Consider the following 18,415-nt stretch of genomic DNA (forward strand, 5'->3'; position numbering starts at 1 on the left):
GTGCACCACTGTCCAGCCCCAGCTCACCCATAGTTCAAAACATGTCAATAACACAGCACTATTGGCAATGGAAGGGGCACTACACATGACTAATGGCAGTGAAATAATCCAGCCATCCCAGAAAACAAGCAACATACAGTATTGCAATACCATCTTTTATATTTATGTCACCTATTACACAATGTTAGATGAAGACAATAATTCAAGTTGGAAGGAACACTCAAAGAGAAAAGGTACTTGTACTAAAATATGTCCAGTATACAGCCATGAAACTAAATATGAAGGCGATTAATTGCCCGTTCTTTACGCACTGGCATATCATCATGTGCAGCTTACAGACCACTGTGCATGGCCAATAGGGGTTCTATAAACACACTACTCAAGAATTATTATCATTATTTATTTTTACCAGAGCACTGCTCAATTCTGGCTCATGGTGATGTAGGGGGATTGAACCTGGGACTTTGGAACCTCAGGCATGAGAGTCTCTTAGCATAACCATTATGCTATCTACCCCCGGGCTCAAGAATTAATTTTTAATGTCTTCTCAGGGATTATGGTCAACCAAATAGAGGGTGTATTACTGTATTGAAGTTACAAACTAGGAGGACAGTAATTTCGTTTTTGACCTTAATGGGGTCATATTTAGATCACTGCAAAACAAACAAACAAACTGATCAAGTGTCTTTTCTCTTATTTCAGTTTCTTCTAGAATCCAGTCACTTTTGAGGTATGTCCATTGGTAAAGTATTCGTCACAGGCATTGCTTGGTGAGTCTGACATTTGAACATAGCAAACATTGCCCTCCGAAACCTAGAATAGAGAGAGAAAAAAAAAACCTGACTTTCTCCTGAAATGACCTGGGACTTTCAAAGCACTTTCACCATGGCTGAGATGCCACGGTTGCTGCTGACTGGTCTCTCCAAATACGTGTGGGCCTCCAACTGCAGCAGCTCCTGTTAGGACCTTAGTGGATGTATCAAATATGTGGTATAGTGAAAGAGTAGTTTGCACTCTTGGCCACTGACATTGAAGACTTTTAATAGAATTCAGTATTTTAATAGAAATTTTTAATAGAATTCAGTAGTTATGTATATGTAGAAGAATTCTTCCTATGTGAGGGGTAGTGACTTTTTCTATACAATAGAACAGAGAGAGACTGAAAGAGGGAGGGGAGATTTGAGAGGAGAGAAGAGAGACACCAGGGGCACCCAGCTAAGTGTTGATAATACTAGGCACAAGAACCCACTCAAGGATCCAGGTTTGAGCCCCTGGCTCACCATCTGCAGCGAGGACTCCTCATGAATGGTAAACAGGTCTGTGGGTGTCTCTCTCCCTCTATCTCTCCCCCTCTCCTCTCAATTTCTCTGTCCTATCCAATAAAATGGGGAAAATGGCTGCCAGCAGCAGTGGGTTTGTGGTGCAGGCACCAAACCCCAGCAATAACCTTGGAAGCAAGAGACAGTGAGAGAGAGAGAGAGATACAGCACCCTGCAGACAGGGACTGGGGGCTTGCAGCCTTTGTCCTTGAGCGTCACTGTGCCCTGCACTGGGTCAGTCACCAGCCAGCCCACCAACTCTTTCCCTATCTGAGCTAAAGATGTGAGTTTCATGCTTCTATTCTTCTAAATAAACAGGAGCTGAAATTAAGAGGTGAGACTGACTGATCTTTCTGAAAGAACTACCAATTGACTGAATTTAAAGTATGTCACATTCTTCTTGTATATTTTGTTCAGTCTTAGATGTTTCGTTTGATTTGTTTTTTAAAGGATTTATTTATTTATTTTTAATCATTTTATTTTCCTTTACTTTATTATTGGATAGATAGAGAAGTTGAGAGGGGAAGAGGAGATACAGAAGGAAAGAGACAAAGAGACACTTGCAGCCCTGCTTCACCATTTGTGAAGCTTTCCCCCCAAAGGTGGGGACCAGGGACTTAAACCTGAGTCCTTGAGCACTGTAATGTGAACATTCAACCAGGTGCACCACCGCCTAGCCCTGAAATTTGTTTTGTTTTGTTTATAACATGCCTATATCTAAAGTTGTCTCCCGAACCTACACTGACACATTTGGCCACCATTCCCAGTGGTGTCTCTGTGTTTTTTTTTTTTTTTTCCTCTTGATAGTGAGAGGCAGAAGGGAAATAGGAGGAGAGAGATGGAAAGAAGCACGGTTCCACAGCACCACTCCACTGCTCTTCAAACTTCTCCCCCTGCAGGCACTCACATGTGGTAGCCTGAGGCTTGAACCCAGGTCCTAGTTCTGGGCAACCAGTGCTCAGAGTGAACTATCTGCCAGTCCCCAACCTCTATCCTATCATTTACTGGAAGCAGTAATGACATTCATTGGGGGTTGTCAGGAAAATTCATTTCTACGCATATTTGCATAGAAAAACATAGACTCTTTTGGCAACTAAGAGGACCAAATTCCTTAACTTCCATAGACATTGTGGTCAGACATCTAAGCACACCAAACCGGTTCTTTCCACATTTCATCAGATAGTCTGGTGAGGAGGCAAGAGAGAAGAGAAATCTTCTTGAGGGTTCCCACAGAGTCCGAAGGGAAGGAAGGGTTCTTTATTATCCTGAACTATCATCCCCTCCTAACCACCCCCCCCCTTTTAACCAAGCACTGCTTATTCCAGGTTGATGGTATGTGGTGTAGGGGATTGAACCTGGGACTTTGGAATCTCAAGCATGAAAGTTTCTTTGCATAACCATTATGCTATATGCCCCCTTAACACTGTATTTTCCTCTTGTGTTTGAATGACAGTCTTTTTTTTTTTGTTCTAGTTAATATGTAATTATGCCACCCATTTAGGGAGCCCAACATTGCCTTATCCTGGTCCACTGTCTGATAATAGAACAACTTTCTGCTTTGGAAGACCAATCCCATGTGTTCTGGGTGGGGTAACCGCCAAGTTACCTTGACCTCCCAGGGGCTTTCCTGCCAGAGTCATCCGAGATGGAACTCACTTGTTGGATGTCTAGTGGGTAGGACTTTGATTAGCATAGGTCTGAGCATCTCACACTGTGGAAGAAGATGCTGCAGACTGGGAGCTCCAGGCAGTGATGGGGGGAGAGAAAGTGTGTGATGAGAAACACCAACTACTCCAAAGCTTCCCTCAGTGATGCAGGGGCCCAGTCCACGCTTGGGTAGCACAGATGGCAACGCAGGTGCCTGCCTCCCCAGGTGAGTTACCTCATTGGCCCAACGCGACTTACTTTTTGTTAGCAAGTACATAGATGCAGGGATTGTAGAATGTTGATGACTTGGCAAACAGTGGCGCCATGATGGCCATGGAGGGAGGGATCTTCTTTGGATCACCGAAAGAAGCCCATAAGCACACAACGGAGTACGGGGACCACGCCACCAGGAACATGAGTATCATTATCACAGACATCTGTAAAGGAAGTCAGTTCAGCACACCTGGCACCTAGGATGTCTACATAGCTGCTGGATCTGAAATAGCATTGGCAGCAAGAGACTAGAGGTTGAATACGTTTCTATTGTCAAGGAAATAAAGGAGAAACTTAAGTTTGACTCTCACTGAATTTTGCTTTCTTTCCGTAATTTTTTTCACTTAAAAAATCTTATTTACTTATGATTGAATAGAGACAGATAGAAATCAAGAAGGGAGGGGGAGATAGAGAGGGAGAGAAGCAGACAGACAGCTGCAGCCCTGCTTCACCACTCATGAAGCATTCCCCCTGCAGATGGGGACCAAGGGCTTGAACCTGGGTCCTTGCACACTGTAATGTGAGCCGTAAACCAGGTGCGCCACAGCCTGGCCCCCTGATTCCCTAAAATTAAAACTAGTTGGTTTCCTGTAGGTAGACGTGCATCTCCCTCACTGCTATCTACTGAAAGTCCGCCTTTAATACAAGGAAGGAACAACAACAACAACAAAATCCATTCAGGCAGAAATTGTAAAACAAGCTCAGAAGAGGGAAAAAAAAGCAGAACCTGAACTGGAATTGGCGTATTGCACCGAAGTAAAAGACTCTGGGGTGGGTGGTGGGGGAGAATACAGGTCCAAAAAGGATGACAGAGGATCTAGTGGGGGTTGTATTATTATGTGGAAAATTGAGAAATGTTATGCATGTACAAACTATTGTATATACTGTCAAATGTAAAACATTAATCCCCCCAAAAAAACATCCAAAAAGAAGAGAGAACCAAAAGAAAAAAGACATTCAAGTGATCTGAACCCGGGAGGGAGAACAAAAGCAACTTCCCAACTTTTTCCACCTGAGAGGCAGACTCTGTGGTATAAGCTTCGTGGGCAGCTGTGTGGACAACAGCCAGAGAGATCCGAGGGTGCTAGGAAAGTCACCACAAGACACAGGCACAGTCAGCTCTGTCTTTGATGTGTTTGAAATACTCAGAGGAGATTAATGCTTCTGTTGACTTTAGACATGAAATAGTGCAGGTACACAGAACAGTCATCAAGCAAAATGAGAGAGAGAGAGAAAGAGAGAGAGAGAGAGGAAGTGAGGTGAGGGAGGGATGAAGAGGAAATGTGCAAATTATTTATTAACTTCAGGGGGGAGGTTTGTATTTAAAATGCTGTACAAATTATATCAATATGTAGTCAATAACACTTAGCCCCTGTGGGGGTTGTATTGTTTTGTGGAAAACTGGGAAATGTTGTACAGGTACAAACTATTGTATCTTCTGTCAACTGCAAAACATTAATCCCCCAAAAAAGAAATTTAAAAAAACCCACTTCGATGCTGACCGTAATATAAAATGAATTTTGTCTCACTAAATGTCATAAACATTCTATCAAGGAGGGGAAAACAAGATTGAGGAGAAGGGATGGGGAAGTTGGTATTATGAAAGAGTCAAATTCTCCATGTCCAGACTAGGAAATTAAGCCACAGCAGCAAATAAGAGAGGAGATAAAAGAAGGAGCAAAACAAACAAACTGGAGATAAAGAAAGCTCACCACAGAAATACAGAAGCAAACTTCAAAGAGAGTTGGAGAGGAAGAAACAGTATATGAGAGAGGAGACTATAGGGGCCAGGGAAAAAGAGAGAGAGAGAGAGCGAGAAAGGGGGGGAGAAGACACTCCAGTATCGCTTCGTTGTTTGTGAATCTTCCCCCGTGCTGGTGCTCCCATGTGATCCCCAAGGGCTTGAACCCTGGTCCTCACAAAGGGTAAAGTGTGCACTCTACCATGTGAGCTATCTCCCAGCCTCCCCCATTTAGGACATGACTGTCTTACCTTTGTCACGTCGACCTGATCTGACCAGTCTCCGTGGACGTACTCAGCACAGCTGCGAGCAGTGTGACATTTCATGGATCGCGTGACGTGATAGTAGCAGTAGAGCATCACTGCCAAGGGCACCATGAAATTGATCGCGATCACAGTCATCGTGTAAGAAACAAAAGACCTGGAAAGAAGGAAAGAGAGCTGTGAGCATGACTGTCATCATTCTATGTCAGGGAAGGAGAGTGGGAGAATAACTGGAAACAGCCTTGTGTGCGGCAGTCCACTCATGATGAACTAGTTCACAAAACGTTGGTGGACTGAGGCCGATCGAGGAAGGCCAGTGGTTGCCTGTCTTTGTAAACAAGTTTTACTGGGATCGGACTCTTTTACGTGCCATTTAAAGTGCTTTCACATGCAGAACCAAACATCTATAACAGAGACACTCTGGTTTCACATTAAAATTGAGAAGTTGAGGGGAGGATAGATAGCAAAATGATTATGCAAAAATGATGTTTATGCCCAAGGCACCAAAGGTCACAGGTTCAGTCCTCAGCACAAATGTAAGCCAGAGCTGAGCAGTGAGTGCTCTGGTAAAAACAAAAAAAAATTTTTTTTGAGAAGTTGGGCCAGGGAAATAGCTGAGTCTGTTAAAGTGCCAACTTGTATGACTGAGGTCCCAGAGGTCCCAGGTTCACTCTCCAGTACCACCCAGAGCTGCAGTGCTCTAGTCATTCCCATGGTCCCACTTCCTTCATTAATTCTGTCTCTCTCACAATCATAAGTAAATAAATCTTTTAAAGAAAGAAAGAAAGGAAGGAAGGAAGGAAGGAAGGAAGGAAGGAAGGAAGGAAGAAAGAAAGAAAGAAAGAAAGAAAGAAAGAAAGAAAGGGAAGTTGAGAAGCCAGGGCCAGGTGGTGGTGCCCCTAGTTAAATGCACATGTTACAACGCACAAGGACCAGGGTTCAAACCCCTAGTCCTCCCCCCTCCCCTGCCCTGCAGGGGGAAAGCCTTGCCAGTGGTGAAGTAGTGTTGCAGGTGTCTCTCTGTCTCTCTTCCTCTCTATCTCCCCCTTCCCTCTCAATTTCTGGCTGTCTCTATCTAATAAATTAGTAAAGATAATAATCTTTTTAAAAGAGAGTAACTTAAATAAAGAAATTGAGAAGCTTTGATTCATTTTTATGAGTAGCTGTTATTTAATGAACAAAATTACCTTCTTCAGCTGACAGATAGAGGAATCCCCCCTAACTAGCAAGCAAGACCTTGCAGTGACTCTGCTTTGGCTGCAGAAGTCTCAGAAGAAGCTTTCTCACCCAGTCATCTTGAAAAGAGAGCAGAGAGCTGGCCCCAGAGTTGACAGAGGTGCACGTCATCTGTGGGGTTTACTCTCAATTTCCATTAGCAGTGGTGAGACCATGTCCACAGCAGAAGCACGCACTTAGAAAATGTAATAGCAAAGCATCTCTTACCCATCATTTTCCCTCCAGTTTATGGTACAAGTAGCTCCAGTAGGGTCCGGGGCATAACCAGCCCAGCCTGAGATGGGCATCAGAGCCCAGAAGAGGCCATTGAGCCAGGCCCCCAGGATCATGGCAATGTAGGAGTTGGCACTCATGCTTCTTCCTAGGAACAGACATAGAAAATCAGTCATTTTCAATAGAGTCTCATATCTTTTTATAATAAAGAATTACTTTTAATTTTTAAAAAACTATATTTATTTATTGGATAGAGACAGCCAGAAATCATGAGGGAAAGTGTGAGAGAGAGAGAGAGAGAGAGAGAGAGAGAGAGAGAGAGGGACCTGCAGCCCTGCTTCACCACTCATAATGCTCTGCAGGTGCAGACTGGGGTCTTGAACCTGGGTCCTTGCATACTGTAACATGTGCGCTCAACCAGGTGTGCCACCACCTGTCTCTGGTCTCCTATCTTCACTTTAACTGATTATTCAAAGTTGCTTTCAAGTAGATTCCTAAGAAAGTATGTGAGTTCACTCTAACATTAGTTCAAGTTCTACAAAAATAAAGAAGACACTTAAGCTGAAAAGAGAATTATAAATGGATAGGCCAGAGGGTAGACATTTTCCAGGCCTAGGGAAACAACAGTTATAAAGACCTCAAAGTGGGAAAGGTGTTTGTTGCTTCTTTTTTTTAATTTTTTCATTAGTGATTTAATATTGGTTTACAAAATTATGAGACAACAGGGTTATAATTCCACACCATTCCTACCACTTGAGTTCTGTTGTCTCCACTCCCTCCATTGGAAATTGCAGTAATTCTCCCAAAGCCATAGAAATTGACTATTATTTCTATTAATTATTAATTATCTATCTGTATATTTATATATTTGCCCATTTTTTCTTATGGTCCTGCATTCTTTTCCTTTCTAAGTCACACCTACAGCTATGACTACTTCCGAATGTCCCTCCTTTTTTCCTCTTCTCCTTTGGTCCTGATGGAGTTGGAGTTCAGAGCCCTCTGGTCATCTTCCCCTAACATTTCTCCCCCTCTGGGAGTCTGGACCAAACTTCTTGATGGGGTGCAGAAGGTGGGAGTTATGGTTTTTATAATTGCTTCTCTGCTGGACATGGACATTGACATACCCCCCAGCCTGTTTCTATCTTTCCCTAGTGGGACTAGTAGACTCTGGAGAGGTGAGGTTCCAGGACACATTGGTGAGGTCGTCTGCCCAGGGAAGTCAGGATGGCATCATGATAGTGTCTGCAACTTGGTGACTGAAAGGCCGATATAAAGGTAAGATATAAAGCAGGACAAAATGTGTCATGTGTAGACACAGAGCAGATGACAATAGGGATTTTAGGGTGGAAAGAAGCTAGAAAGTCTATTTTAGATGTGTTCTTAGGGGCCCATGACTGTGGTAATTTTTTCTTAAGCTTAATAGCTAACCTGGAGGTGGACTAAAAATATTGTCTGGGAAGATGGTGTCAGAGTTAAGAACAGAACTAGAAAGCTGTATCAGTGCAAATGAATTGAAGTGTTCACCCCATTGATCTGACCCGGGACCCATATATATGGAGAATGGTTTCTTTCTTTTTTTTTTTCCCTTGCCAAGCATGCAGGCTTTTAAAAAATATTATTTATTTATTTATTGAATAGAGACAGCCAGTAATGAAGAGGAAAGGGAGTGACAGAGAGAGAGAGAGAGAGAGACGTGTAGATGTGCTTCATTACTTGTTAGGGACTGGGGCTTGAATCTGGGGAAGAGTTTATTTAGGATCCTGAGACCTACCCTGCCTCATCAAAGGCAAGGAGGCAGGTAGCCAGGAGGTCAGACCCAGAAGTGCCTTAGAGGGTGATAAAATTCCAATTTTATCCTAAAATTGAACCATTGAAACTTTTGGACAGAGATTGCCAACAAGGTAAAACTGAAAAACTGATTGCAAGCAAAATTGCAGGGGGCATTATTATTGTTAATGATTTACAGTACAATTGTTGACACATGGGGAAAATTTCTCATCTCACCATGATAAGTGTCTGAAAAACATTCACCCAAGCCTAGGTCCTCCTCCATCATCATGCACCAGGACCTGAAAGTGCCCCCGCCCCCCCCCACACACACACTAGAGTTACTTTGGTGCAAGACACCAAGCCCAGTCCAAGTTCTGCTTTGTGTCTCCCCTTCTGTTCTTTTTCAACTTCTGTCTATGAGTGAGAGCACCCCATATTCCTTCTTCTCTTCCTTTTTTAATATGACTCATTTTTATTATTTAATTTTTTATGATTTTATTATTTTTTAATCTTTATTTTTATTTATTGGATAGAGACAGAAATCGAGAGGGAATGGGGAGATAGAGAGGGAGAGAGACAGAGAGACACCTGCAGCCCTGCTTCACCACTTGTGAAGTTTTCCCCCTGCAGGTGGGGGCTGGGGTTCAAACCTGGGTCCTTATGGATTGTAACATAGGCACTCAACCAGGTAAACCACCACCCAGCCCCCTTACTTAAATTTTTATCTTTATTTATTTATTGGATAGAGACAGCCAGAAATCAAGAAAGAGGTGATAGAGAGGGAGAGAGAGACAGAGAGACACCTGCAGCACTGCTTCACCACTTGCAAAGTTTTCCCCCTGAAGGTAGAGACCAGGGAATCCAACCTGGGTCCTTGAGCACTGTAACGTGTGCTCAACCAGGTGCACCACCACCTGGCCCTTTCTTCCTCCTCTGTCTGCCTTATTTCACTTCACGTGATTCCTTCAAGCTCCATCCAAGATGAGGTGAAGAATGTGACTTCATTATTCTTAATAGCTGAGTAGTAGTATTTCACTGTGTAGATAGACCACAACTTTTTCAGCCACTCATCTGTTGCTGGACACTGAGGCTGCTTCCAGGTTTGGTCTATCACAGATTGCATTTGTATTTTAAAGTGAATGTATGTCAAGTGGTGTTGAGGCGGCAGACTCTGTCCTGCCTGTGGGGAAAGCTGAGGAGAATGTACCTGTGTGGGGGCGGCAGACTCCAGCCTGTGGGGAAAGCTGAGGAGAATGTACCTGTGTGGGGGCGGCAGATGGTCAGGTAACGATCCACAGCAACCACCGTCAGTAACCCGATGCTAGCCATCCCAAAGAAGATATTCAGTCCGGCATAAATCTGAAAAAGAAAAATGGGACAGAAGCCACCATTCTAGACACTCTTCAGGGAAACCTTTCCATTTTTACAATATATTTAAAATACACTGAACTTTTTTTTTAAGAAAAATTGAGTTTAAGTAACATGCATTTATAAAATGACATAGGTTTCAGATGAGTTTACATATATTTTAAAAGATCTATGTATTTATTTTGTGTGAGAGACTATAACATGGCTGTCCCTGAGAATATGCAGCGGCAGGCATCAAACCAGGGTCTCACACACTCAGGGCACATACTTAACCGCTGAGCTACCTCCCTGACTGTTGGTTTATTGTTTTGTTTTTTATCATTGGGGCTTCACAATTTTTGGTCAACTTTTTCAGAGAAAGAGAGAGAGAGGGAGAGAACTTTCTTCAATTCCTTCCTTCAAACTATAAACAAAGTGCAAAAGCAAGCCAATGAAGGATAAGTATTCAGAACAGAGACAATTCCACAGCAGGGAAAAGAGAGCAGACACACAGGGTTGTCATACAGGAAGAAATGTGAATGTGTATGACAGCAGACAAGATGAGCTTTCCAAAGAAATGCAAAGTTTAATATTTCTTTCTTACCTAATGTGGAAGGAGACACAGAAGAGAACACCTTTGTGGTAGAAAAAAATGGAACAAATGCTCAAACAGCGAGATGAGTGTGTATGTTATAAGGTATCACATAGTAGTTGAACAAGTGATGACAGGCTGGGAGAAAGCATACCCTGTAGAGAGCATGTCTTCTTTGCTCAAGGCCTTGAGTTCGAACCCCAGAACCACATGGGAGAACCATAGGCACCACTCAGGGAGTTCTGTGGATGGTGCAGCAATGTTTTAGTGTCTCTCTCCCTGTCTCTAACACACACACACACACACACACACACACACACACACACACACACACGGGATACAGAATGAAACATGGGCCACAAGGACCCCTCAGTAATAATGAAACCCTGGGCTTCATTCCCCAGAAATACATGAAAAATCAGTAGTGAGAAAGATAGGAGAGAGAAAGAACCAGACATCACTCTGACACATATGCTCATCAAACTCAGGACCTCATGCTTGAAAGTCCAAAGCTTTATCACTAAAACACCTCCCAGACCACTAAATATTTTTATTTATTATAAAAGACAGAAATTGAAAGGGGAGGGAGAGATAGACACCTGCAGACCTGCTTCTCAACCGCAGGTGGGGACCAAGGGCTTGAACCTGTATCCTTGCGCACTATAATGTGTGCACATTCTGCACCGCCTGGCCCGAAAATCATCTTTGTAGACCATTAAGTCAGCTCACCTGTGCCATGAGCCTGATTTGAGCCCAGCCCCCACTGCACTGGACTAAAGTTCAGGCATGCAAGTCCTGCGCTCTGCCTATTGTACTGTTGCCAACCCTCCCCCTGCCCAGCCTCGTCATCAATCCGCCTTGCTTTGCATTGTTCATCCTTTGATGATCACCCATACCTGACATCCAGCATATCCAAACTTCCAGCTTCCGTGCAGGTCAGAGGCAGCAGACATAGGGTACCCAATGCTGCTGACCCCGACGTCCGTGACAGCCAGGTTAATAATAACTGCGTTGGTGGGCGTCCGGAGTTCCTTGTACTTGACAAAGATGCCCAGCACGACGATGTTGCTGAGAGCACTGATTATACCTGAGTGTGTGCACACACACAAACGCACCTCACTTCATTTGAATGTTTAGATGTTGAACCTATAGTGAAATATTTAAGCCTAACCTCACCTGGAACCTCACCTTTCCAGATCTCTACCCCACTAAGGAAAGATTGAAACAGGTTGGGGGTTGGGGGGGGACCAGGTGGTGGTGTACCTGATTGAGTACCCATGTCACAATGTGCAAAGACCCGGGTTCAAGCCCCCAGTCCCTGCCTGCAGGGGGAAAGCTTCATGAGAGGTGAAGCAGGGCTGCAGTTGCCTCTCTGTCTCTCTCCCTATCTCCCCCTTCCTCTTGATTTCTGGCTGTCTCTATCCAATAAATAAAGATGATAAAAAATAAAATAATGGACCGGTGTAAGGATCCCAGTTCGAGCCCCTGGCTCCCCATCTCACTACACAAGCAGTAAAGCAGGCCTACAGGTGTCTTTCTTTCACGCCACCTCTCTGGATTTCTCTTCGGCTTGTCTAAAAACAACAGCAATAACAACAATAACAATAAACAACAACGGCAACAAAACAGAAAAAATGGCCTCCAGGAGCAGTGGATTCATAGTGCAGGCATGGAGCCTCAGCAATAACCCTGAAGGCAAAATAAATAAATAACCTACTTCAGGGGCCTGGATGTGGCGCACCAAGTTAAGTGCACATAGTACTGAAGTGCAAGGACCAATACAAGGATCCAGGTTCGAGACCCCAGACCCCACTCCTCACCTTCAGAGGGATGCTTCACCAGTGTTGAAGCAGGTCTGCAGGCATCTCTCTTTCTCTCTCCCTATCTCCCCCTCCTCTCAATTTCACCAGGAGTAGTGGATTTGTCACCAAGTCCCAGCAATAACCCTGGGGGCAAAATAAACTAAGATAAAATAAATGACTACTCTAGAGGTTAATGAAATTGAAATCTGGGCTAGCTAAAACTCAAGTAAACACAAAAGTAAATTGCTGCCAACCAAGTGTACATGCAAAATAAAGTAATTGTACTTTGGGGCGTGCTTAACTGTGATGAGAGAAAGCGTTAAAAACACATACAACCTCAGCCCTTTCTCTGGTCTCTCTACAGTCAGATCTAAGTTTCTTTCCCCTTATTGCCTGTTGGTGGGAGCAAAATCAGGCCTGCTGTATGGCACAGCCCCAGTAGGCTAGGGCTAACTGCAAAGCTGTTGTTGTGCGCGGGCTGCGGAGAAGAGAGAGAGGAGGGGGTCCGGAGCGAAGAGGAAACACAAATCTTTATTTGCGCTGGCACCTCAGAGTTGGGTGCTAGAGAAGCAGGTTGGGCCATGTGGAGGTAGCGAAAATGACCGCCTCACGCAGTAACCTTTCCTGCGTCTGAACACGCAAGAGTGTGAGGTGCAGAAGATGAAAGGCTTTTATAGGAGCAGCTTTCGTGAGAATGGGAAGGGGGAGGAGTAACCAACTTGATATAGACAATGCCCTGAGGGCACAACATGGCTGAACAGGCACTCAGAGAATGTCCCAACTCTTGCGGGAACTAGCAGTAGCCTGAGGGGATAACATGGCAGATGTGACTGCATCAGCACAATTTCCTAGCACAAAGCAGAAAAGTCCTGGACTAAACTGAAGCTATTTTTCCTTCATTGATAAAATTGATGACATATTGGCTATTGAAAAATACACAAATCATTACCTGAGGACAATGGCAGAGGCAAGTCAGGCCTGTTGTATGGCACAGACCCAGCAGGCTAGGGCTAACTGCAAAGCACAAAGTCCTGAACTAAACTGAAGCTATTTTTCCTTACACTGATCATTTAAAAACCTATTAGCTATATTGGATATGCACAAATAATACCTGGGGACAATAAAAGGAGACCCCTGAGGGAAGTACATTGTGACAACAATTATGACAGTGAGTGTGACAAGACTAAAAATGGCCTAGGAGCAGAAGCTGCTGTATCCATTGGGAGGCTTTCAGAAAAAGAGCTATTTGTCACCATTATAGCTTCTCTATTAGCTGGCCTCAGACCAAAACCCAGAACCATGGGAGGCTTGTAGCATGAGTGACAGACTGTGCTCTCCATCTAAATATAAAGAAGCCCTATTGCTGACCCTCACCCACAAACCCCCTTCTTCCACTTACAGGCATCCATGATGAATATAGAGGATGTGTTGTTAGATAGCTAATGTTAGGATATATGGGTAGAAGTTAGTAAACTTTCATTACCTAAAAGTTAATGAACTTTCATCTATGCAAAGGTTAATCAGAAGAGAGGCCCCATGGTGTATGCTTGCTTTACAGCAGATTTCTTTAGGTGGATAGCTTACTATATTACAAAAAAACTTGGTTTATGATCTAGTTAGACCCATCCAAGAATGGGTTAAGAAGAAAAGCTGTTGGATTTAGTTCCAGGGAAGAAATGTTGATGTATACAGAAGGTCAGAAGAGGGAGATGGTCAAAACACAGATGGTCATTTCAAGGGAACTTTCAAGGGAAAATTTAGACTACTCCAGACCAAGGAAACTTTCAATTTAGGCTACCCCAGACCCAGAAAACTTTCAAGGGAAGATTAGGATGCCCCAGACCTAGGGAACTTTTTAAAGAATGGATACCTATAATAATAACAACGTTGTTTAAGGTTATTCCTGATGTTAATGAAGACAATTAATGATGTCATCTGTATCCTTGACGTTAATGAAAACAATCTTTCATGATGTCAACTATATCTGGGCAAAAAGTGTTTAAAGTAAAGCTTTGCAGAAAGACAGCAGAGACACTTCTCTCCTGCACCTAAAGCAGATGACGTGTCACTCATTCATCTCGCCAACTCCCCCTTTCCTTCAGGGACTCTGAATTACTTTCGCCAGGGCTGGCTCCCGGCAGCCTGTGGCTTTCTGTGAACTCCTTGATGTGTGTCCTTCCTAATCTATGTATAGGTAGTTTTGATAAGGAGATTTTTCCTTTTAGCATATTGGAAAAAAAGTACAAAAGAAAACAAAATTCATCTAGCACTTATACAGGGATATTTGAAGAAAATCATTCACATGCCACTGATATCTATAAAAGTTAACTGAAGAGCTCACAGGCTTTAGCACTGAAGTAGTATTCTTAATTGTGAGCAAAGAATAAAAAAATAAATAAAGTGGGAAGAGGCCAGATGGCACCACATCAGGTTGAGCACACATGTTGCCATGTACAAGGACCGGGATTCAAACTTCCAGTGACCTCCTGCAGTGGGAAAGCTTTGAGTGGTGAAGCAATGTTGCAGGTATCTATCTTCATCTTTATCTCCCCTTCTGTAAAACAGGCCTGCAGGTGTTTTGTCTCTCTCCCTCTTGATTTCTGGCTGTCTTTATCCAATAAATAAAGATAAAGGTGGTGGGAACTGTGCGAAGCTGTTACCCCTCTTATCCTTTGGTTTTGTCAATGTTTCCTTTTTTACAAATAAAAAATTTTTTTTTAAAAAAAAGTGGTTTGGAATGTAGCACAGTGGATAAGGCATTAGACTCTCAAGCATGAGGTCCTGAGTTTGATCCCTGGCAGCACATGTACTAGAGCGGATGTCTAGTTCTTTCTCTCTCTTCCTATCTTTCTCATTAATAAGTAAATAGTTAGTTTAAAAAAAAAAATCAAGTAAAAAATACTCTAAACTTAAAGTATTTTTAATTGGGGGAAACTAATGGTTTATAATAAATTGAGCTGATGGTATATGTGTAAACTTTCTGCTTTTCTGCACTGGAACAAAAATGGACACATTGACAAGTGGAATAGAATTAAGAGCCCAGAAATAAGCTCCCACACCTATGGGCATCTAATTTCTGACTAGGGGCCCCCAAATATTAAATGGTGTTAGGAAAAGTGGGTTTAAACATGCAGAATGAACTAAACCACAGGTGGAGGGTAGATAGCTTAATGGTTATGCAAACATACTCATGCCTGAGGCTCCAAAGACCCAGGTTCAATTCCCCCCCCCATCCCCACACCACCATAAGCCAGAGCTGAACAGTGCTCTAGTAAAAAAAAAAAAAAAAGAAGAAAGAAAAGAAAAGAAAGAAACCAAACCACTACATTTCTCCAGACACAAAAGTAAACTACAAATGGATCAAGGACTTGGGATGTTAGACTAGAAACTACCAAATACTTAAGAGGAAAATACTGGCAGAACTATTTTCTTTTTAATTTTAATTATTTATTGGATAGAGACAGAGAAATGGAAAGTGGGAGACAGAAAGGAAGAGAAGCAGAGACACCTGCAAACTTGCTTCACTGCTCATGAAGCTTGCCCCCTTGCAGGTGGGGCCAGGGGCTTGCACCCAGGTCCTTGTGCATGGTAGCATGTGCACTCTACCAAGGATGCCATAGCCAGGCCCCCTGGCAGAACTCTTTTCTAAGTTGTATAGGTATTTTCAATGACACAAGTCCAACTGCATGGAAGATAAAAACAAAACTAACATATCTACAAATTGAAAAGCTTCTGCACAATAAAAAAATTTAAAAAACCCACCCACCATCCAGAGAGACTTCTCACAAATAGTAAAATATGCTTTTTTCTACTTGTGAAGCAGACTCTTGGGATTCATTCCTGTAACAACTTTGCTTTCTGTTGTACACAGCATTCCCAGTATTAGCTTATAGCTAGAGGTGTGTGCCTTTGGACTATCTTCCTCCTGTCCCCTCACAGCCTCAGCCACCTTCTCTTAATCCAAAATTTGTGTCAGTGAACACGTGCAGAGAAAGACAGTTTTTGTCTACCACCTAATGCATGTAGTTAGTTATGTCATTTAATTTTACTCTTCACAAGAATCAAAAGGTAGCTTACTCTTATCCCAATTTTAACAACAATGGAAGAACAAAGAGGTGAAAGATTTTGGTCCCAGTTGCAAAAAGGTAAGAAGATAAAATCCGAAGCTCAAAAGCTTTTCACCAACCTTAGGAAGAAAAAAAAAAAAAGTAATTTGTCAGTGTAATACATTTATTCCACTATAACATGGCTGATTTTTATGAAAGGTTATTTATTTGACCTATAGAAAACTCCTTCCCATTTCACTCTTATCATACTGACATGGAGACATAAACCACCATTAACAATGATTTCATTTGTTCCTCCATTACAGTATCTTATCTTTATAGCTGGGAGCAGACCAAGCAAGTACATCATCTTTATTTACTACATAAACACTACCAGCTCAGAACATTTACGAAACTTGCCAAGGTTACCCAGCAACTGGTCCCATCCCTTTTCAACTGCCCTGTCCTGAAACTTTTGCTTTCTTTCCCCCCACTGTAAAGTAATATAACTGAAATGGAGTAGTTAAGCATCCATACCTGCCACAATCAAGTAAGCTGCAACAATATTGTGTTCAGTCTGTGAAAACACAGAGCCATCTTCGTTTTCAGAGTCTGAACCATTCCCTAAATTATTCTCCAGCATTTTCGAAGGGAAGCAGTTGAGAGCGTCTTTATAAGCCTTCAGTAACTACTGTATGAAATGTTTTAAGAGCCATCAAGAATTTTTACAACTAATCCTTTCTGCTTAAAGCTCTCAAAGGACCTTTTTCATAGATGCCCCTCCCCACCCCACCCCCCCAAAAAAATGGGTTAAAAGGAAGGCTTTCAATTTCAAGAACAAGGGATAAGCTTATTAGTAAAATAAAGAGGAAAAACCAAGTATCACATTTTTGTTGCTGTTACTGGGGCTTAACACTTCAGGCACTCTTTCAGATATAGAATAAAAATAAAATAAAACTCTGCCACCATCTTCTCAGATACTTTTAGTATACCTTCACGTTAGCTATCAGGCTCAGGCAGCAATTACTGAAGTCATGGACCCTTTGAAGTATACCTAACAGACTTCCTAGCTTCTTTCTACCTGAAGACCCCTAGTTTCACCTCATCTATTACCTTTGGGTTCCTGTGTATTAAACAATTTGTCCTGCTTTGTATCTTACTGCCTTTCACACACCAAGTCGCAAAGTTGCTGATTCCATCCTGACTTCCTTGGGCAGATGACCTCACCAATGTGTCCTGGAACTTCACCTCTCAGAGCCCTGTCCCACTAGGGAAAGACAAAAACAGGCTGGGGGTATGGAATGATCTGCCAATGCCCATGACCAGTGGACAAACAATTACCAGGGGCTAGGTGGTGGTGCACCTGGTTGACCGCATGTTATAATGCACAAGGACCCAGGTTCAAGCCCCGCAGGGGGAAACCTTTGCTCAGTGGTGAAGCAGGGCTGCAGGTGTCTCTCTGTCTCTCACCCTAACTCCCTTTCCTTTTGATTTCTGGCTGTCTCAATCCAACAAATAGATAATAATTTTTTTTAAGTCTTTAAAATATTTAGAGAAGCCAGACCTTCCACTTTCTGCACCCCATAAAGAATTTTGGTCCATATTCTCAGAGGGATTAATAATAGGGAAGCTTCCAATAGAGATGATGGAACATAGAGCTCTGGTGGTGGGAACTCTATGGAATACTGTATATATACCTGTTATCTTACAATCTTGTTAATCATTATTAAGTCACTAATATAACAATTCCTTTTAGTAAAGAATATGGAGGCAAGCCAACCTAAAAAATTTTAAATAAAATAAACTGAGCACAGAAACACCTCCAGTGCTTTAATTGCCATGTGGTAGAGGGTGGAACTGAACCTGATGCTGGGGACTGACCCTTTTGGGGCAGACAGACAGTGATCAGAACACACTGGCATAAGCAGGGCCAAGGACTGATCCACAAACTCCCTGCTGTAAAAGGTAAACATGTTGAAGGAGGAGCTAATTTAAAGAGTACTGCTCAACATCTTTTTTCCGTGTCTGTTTTTTTAACTGGGAGATCAATAGTTTACAGTACAGGTGTTGGCTTATCTTTTGAAGATCATCTATGTATAGAAATGGGTATTTTTTTTTTTCCTAAGTGCAATCCACTGGGTTCTAACCTTTTATCTCTAAATATAT

At 42.7% G+C, this 18,415-nt stretch overlaps 1 protein-coding gene across 1 annotated transcript; it reads right to left on the reverse strand.

The window, feature by feature from the left end:
* Positions 1–138: 138 nt before the first annotated feature.
* RRH (retinal pigment epithelium-derived rhodopsin homolog) lies at positions 139–18,359 on the reverse strand. Its single transcript, XM_007534492.3, has 7 exons — positions 16,787–18,359; positions 11,298–11,488; positions 9,722–9,821; positions 6,687–6,840; positions 5,232–5,400; positions 3,225–3,403; positions 139–813 (listed from the first exon to the last, which is right to left on the reverse strand). The coding sequence occupies exons 1-7, from the start codon at positions 16,890–16,892 to the stop codon at positions 720–722; spliced, it is 993 nt and encodes a 330-aa protein (XP_007534554.1). The 5' UTR covers positions 16,893–18,359; the 3' UTR covers positions 139–719.
* Between the last annotated feature and the right edge of the window lie 56 nt (positions 18,360–18,415).

Source organism: Erinaceus europaeus, chromosome 2 (genome assembly GCF_950295315.1).
Source record: "Erinaceus europaeus chromosome 2, mEriEur2.1, whole genome shotgun sequence".
Lineage (NCBI taxonomy): Eukaryota > Metazoa > Chordata > Mammalia > Eulipotyphla > Erinaceidae > Erinaceus > Erinaceus europaeus.